This window comes from Physcomitrium patens, chromosome 20 (genome assembly GCF_059467195.1).
Source record: "Physcomitrium patens ecotype Gransden chromosome 20, ASM5946719v1, whole genome shotgun sequence".
NCBI classification, from domain to species: domain Eukaryota; kingdom Viridiplantae; phylum Streptophyta; class Bryopsida; order Funariales; family Funariaceae; genus Physcomitrium; species Physcomitrium patens.
In genome coordinates this window covers 10451117-10455704 of record NC_143429.1, presented here as the reverse complement: position 1 = coordinate 10455704, position 4588 = coordinate 10451117, and the positions used below count along the sequence as shown (strand labels likewise).

The 4588-nt window shown below is 46.8% G+C and overlaps 1 protein-coding gene across 4 annotated transcripts; it reads right to left on the bottom strand.

Moving 5' to 3' along the window:
- Nucleotides 1–243: 243 nt before the first annotated feature.
- LOC112273027 (putative methyltransferase At1g29790) lies at nt 244–4349 on the bottom strand. Of its 4 annotated transcripts, none has more exons than XM_090245278.1 (3): nt 4198–4349; nt 1499–2399; nt 244–1315 (listed from the first exon to the last, which is right to left on the bottom strand). In XM_090245278.1, the coding sequence occupies exons 2-3, from the start codon at nt 2188–2190 to the stop codon at nt 571–573; spliced, it is 1437 nt and encodes a 478-aa protein (XP_090101404.1). In that variant the 5' UTR covers nt 2191–2399; nt 4198–4349; the 3' UTR covers nt 244–570. The 4 variants fall into 4 exon arrangements, with proteins under 4 accessions (XP_090101404.1, XP_090101405.1, XP_090101403.1 ...); XM_090245279.1 differs by lacking the exon at nt 4198–4349 and adding an exon at nt 4072–4177; XM_090245277.1 differs by lacking the exon at nt 4198–4349 and adding an exon at nt 2719–3640.
- Between the last annotated feature and the right edge of the window lie 239 nt (nt 4350–4588).

Sequence of the window (4588 nt, the reverse complement as noted above, 5' to 3'; positions counted from 1 at the left end):
ACGACGGCCAGATTGTAGCGTTGGTTGACAACAGAAACGAATCCATTGACGGCCTTCTCATATATGACAGTGGACACAGGATCCGAACCTTATTCATCAATCTGTAAATGAAGCTTGAATTGTTACAGCCCCATGGACGGTTCGACACCTGAAATTAGATAAGTGTCTCTCCAATAATACAATGGCTTATTCCTAAAGTCGGCAAAACAAATGAAGTTGTACACTAGAATTCTGAAATAATCGTAGGGAGAATCAAGTATCTGCAGCTCAATTGAGAAGCTGATTGCATCAAAATATAAATATAGCCCGCCCAAGAATAAGCATAATTGCGAAGTACATAATTTCGAGGCACTGGTATCGTGTTACCAAGAAACCCTTCAACTCCTACACATCAAAATTAAGTGAAATTCTCAACCTTCCTCCTAATAACTACTGATTTTCTACTGGGCGCATCTCATTTGGTTCGGGTTACATCTTATGAAATAGCAGAATGCCAAGGTAATCTCTGGACTGATTCTCCAATCTGTAAATGGGAGTGGTTCAAGCACTCAACCGTACGACATTCTAATCTTAATATCTGCCTGTCAAAGGTTTCTCAAGAAGGGCGGAGAGGTATACTTCCTTCTTCTCAGCACCGCGATCGAGCTTTTTTCCGACGTCCCATCTCAGCTCTTTGTAACCGAAGCTTCTAATTAATGGCGCATATCTTGTGTCTAGTTCAGACTGGATGCAAAAGAAGTGGTCAAGCCACAGGACCCCGCCGGGTCTCAAGATACGATCAATGTCGTAAAAGACAAACTCGAGGATTTCGAAAGGAATCCAGTTCGAAAGAACATGCATTGAGTGAACAATGTCTAACGTGTTGTCCCAGAATGGAAACCGTTGCCCTAACGACACAAAGAAGGGGATTACTCCTCGCTGTGCTATGAAATTGTTGAAAGGACCATTCAAATTCAATGTCGATGTTATGATAGTGACGTTGTGTTCTCGCATCCGAACTGCGAAGGAGCCCGTTCCACCTCCGATATCCAAACCGATGCGGATGCCGCTCTTCATAGCGAGAACTTGCTCCACCGTAAAGTCAACAGCGTGAGGCTTTGATGGCCTCCCCACCCATCGATGTGCCTCCCGACCTTTAAGATCGAAGCAGTCGAGACAATCAGCGAACACTTTTCTGGCAGATCGAGTGTTTAGACACTCGAAGCTCTTGCAGTCGTAAGCTGACCAGCGGATGTTTTCATCCGGTGGTTCAGTCCACAAGGAATCCGGAAACGGGAGTGGCTCCGTAGGTTTTATGGGTCCCCTTGCCAAGCATCTGCAATAAACATCTCAACGAACATCAATTATCAAAACACTAAACCGTGAACATTGACGAACACTTGCAACACAGTTAAGAAATGTTTCACTTACAAAACAAATCCACCTCAAGCCAAAAACTGGCTCTCTGTAAATGTGATTATGTAACAGCAGAACGAGAAGGCCATCCTTAATTACTCACCGGCGACGGGGAAGAGGCTCGCAACCATTCAATAAGAGCTTCTGTGCCAGATTATCATCATCAGGACACACCTTGCCGACCTCATAATTCATAAACTGCTTGAGGTCGTCCAAGTTGGCAACGCACGCCTGCCCAACAGTGGCAGTCATCATGTCCGTCGAAAGAGCGGGATTCCAGCCGAAAACAAGTTTCCTTGTCGCCACATACTCACGAAATTCCTCGGGGAGAGTGTCGCGCCTATCAAGCATCCAGCGATGGTAAGGATCAGCCTCAATAGATTGATTTACCAATTCACCAGCAGTGTTTCGACCTTCGTCGCTTTCGGCTTCGAGGATAGATCTGGTATTTGCTTGAATGTCAAGGAGAAGCTTCAGGTGCCTCCCCTCCATTTGAGCGATCCGCTCTCGAGATCTTCGGAGCTGACGACGGAGATCTCGAATTTCCTCCAAGGTGTCATTCATCTGATTCGAAAGTTCGTCCTGCTTCTCAACGACAGAGGATTGGAACTTGTTGGATTCCTGAAATGATCCATCGTTCATATCCTGATGGTGCTGCTCCACCCTGTAGAGATACTGGAACCCACAAAATGCCAGAGCGTTGATTATAAGAATCATCAGCAGAACGATAAAATTCAGACGGGAGCTGCGCCTCCTGCCATCATCCTCTGCCTTCAGGATGGCCTCGAAGCTCATCGTGACAGTGACGATTGATAAAAAGAAAATTGTGCGGTGAGAAAAATGCTGAAACAAGCGTCTGCATCCTAGGAGCTTTTCTTGCCGTTGAGCCAGGTCAGGTCGCAGACGAGGAGCACTCGTCTCATGTTTGCAAAACTGCAGCGCTCGATAACGCAGTCTCTCATCTCATCGAGATTTAGCATTGCAATTCTGTTGTACCTTGAAAACTGCAAAAACGATTTAACTCGCGATCAAAACTTGAATCACACACTACCCATCTGATTGTTACACAACCTCGTTCTCTGAAAATAAGGACGTTCGGATACCAAAGAGCGGCAGAAGAATAATGCAGTCTGATGACACATTTGAAATGCTTGCACACCTATCGAAGCTGCTGAGTGCATTTTAACTGCATACACTCCTCGACTGCGACATACGATAGATAGAGGTGATGGCGCGTGACACAGCCGGAGAACACCGGGATGGATGACTTAAACACAAGAAAAGAGTTCTGCAAGAGTCTTGCAAGGGCGGGTGAGACTTAACCTTAAGATCAAGAAACCCGAAGTGAAAGAACCACAAACCCCTAACCAACACCAACCGTAGTAACCAATCTACCTACGCGCCCATCGACCTTTCTAAAGAAACACTAGCAGCGAGCTGGCACGAGGGGTTCACGATCTGAATTAGTTCGTATTTTAATCAGGAACAGCAGAACAGGAGTCAATTCGAGAAAGTCCTTTAAAAAGCAAGTTTCTAAATGAGGCTCATAAATGCACCCCAACAGTTCCGACATTCCCACTGCTAAACACATGAGTTAGATTGGACTGCGTTAGAAGTTACTCGAGACTATCTTCTGAAGTGAGATCTCTCCCACTTGCGACCCAACTAAATCCTACCCAGCCCAAGGAAGACAGTAAAAATCGGATCAATGTGCTCGCACAATCTCAACTATCTCGCCGAGCTGCAGCGAATAACACTGTGTCGTTACAGGCGGCAACTCTCTATGCACACCCGATTCGTATGACCACCCGGTTCGTATGAGCGATCCCTGTAATCAGGGACAACGTGCGTAGGTCGAGGATTTTATCTACATTCCCGAATCCACCATGGTCAGAGGTTCACATCGTTCTTCAGAACCTCTTTCAAACTCAGGTCAAATAGGATTTGATTTCTTTCCGTTCGGAAGCTGGGTTGAAAACAGAAAGAACTCGAAAGCCGCACGGAACTCAAGTTCGATCCAAAACATCTTTGTGTCAAATACGTGTTTTATGTACTCGTACTATGAGCAGTTACGTTTGTATGGCCGAATTCGTAGGGGTTTCTACCGGCTGGTTGATTTTCTTTATGAAATTGTCATAAAATGAGACGTCCTGGATACATGAGAAAGTTGTGTATTTAGGTGCACAAGAAAGTCCTGGGTACACAAGGAAGCGCATAAAAATAGCCGAAAATCCCATGAGCCCACATTCTGTCGAAGTTAGGAAGGCATCCCGACTCCGACGACTTCCCCCTTCACACGGAATGGGGAGGACAGTAATCGACGAAACTGCAGATCCGCGCGAATTGCGTCTGCTGTCGCCAAGACAAACTTTGATCTGTTACTACCCTTCTACTTACAGATCCGCCTCAGTCTTCAATCTACGAAGCGCAGTCTCTTCATCCGAGAGAAACAGTCCTGGTGGATCCTCTACCCAAAAATTTCCACACCGCCAACTAGCATCCGAATGAAAAGCACCTCCCTGCTTGCTCTATCTCTCGCGTTCAACTTAAGATCGTGAGAGTGACACAGACCAGATCCCAAACGCGTAAAAAAACATACGTTCGTATTGTCCAAAGGAAACTTTCTCCAAAACCAACGACGTGGCATGTCCGCTGCACCAAGTCGATTAGACATACCTGATCCACCGATAACTCGATTGATCGAGCTGTCACAAGACTGCACCCTTAAGAGATTCCATCTCTGTCGAAGAAGACAGAAGGAACAGAAAGCAATGTGTAAAGGTTGCAGTAAAACTGATGTACCTGCAAGGCTCAGCTGCACCGGTAGATCTCACGTCCAGATCGGCTACATCACGTCTGCAAGCCTCTCGCCACATTGGATTAGACCTCGACGATGCAGCCACGACGTCTGCAATCCCGGCGAAATCAATTCCCATGCCTTTTTACCCCGAATTTCATCGCCGGCGTGGCAGTGCTAGAGTGCGACGTGATCGATGACTCCCGAAGCGGTGCCGGACGGTAACGCCTGGTGCCGGCTCACCACCGGCGTTTGTTTTCTCTCTACGTGCTTTGGCGTTTGAATTTTTTGAAAGCTGTCGGCCTCGTAACCGCCGCCGACAGTTTCACTCCACTCCGCTTTGGAACTTACTCCCGAGTCGGATGCTGACTCGGCACCACGAAAAACTATCTTCGT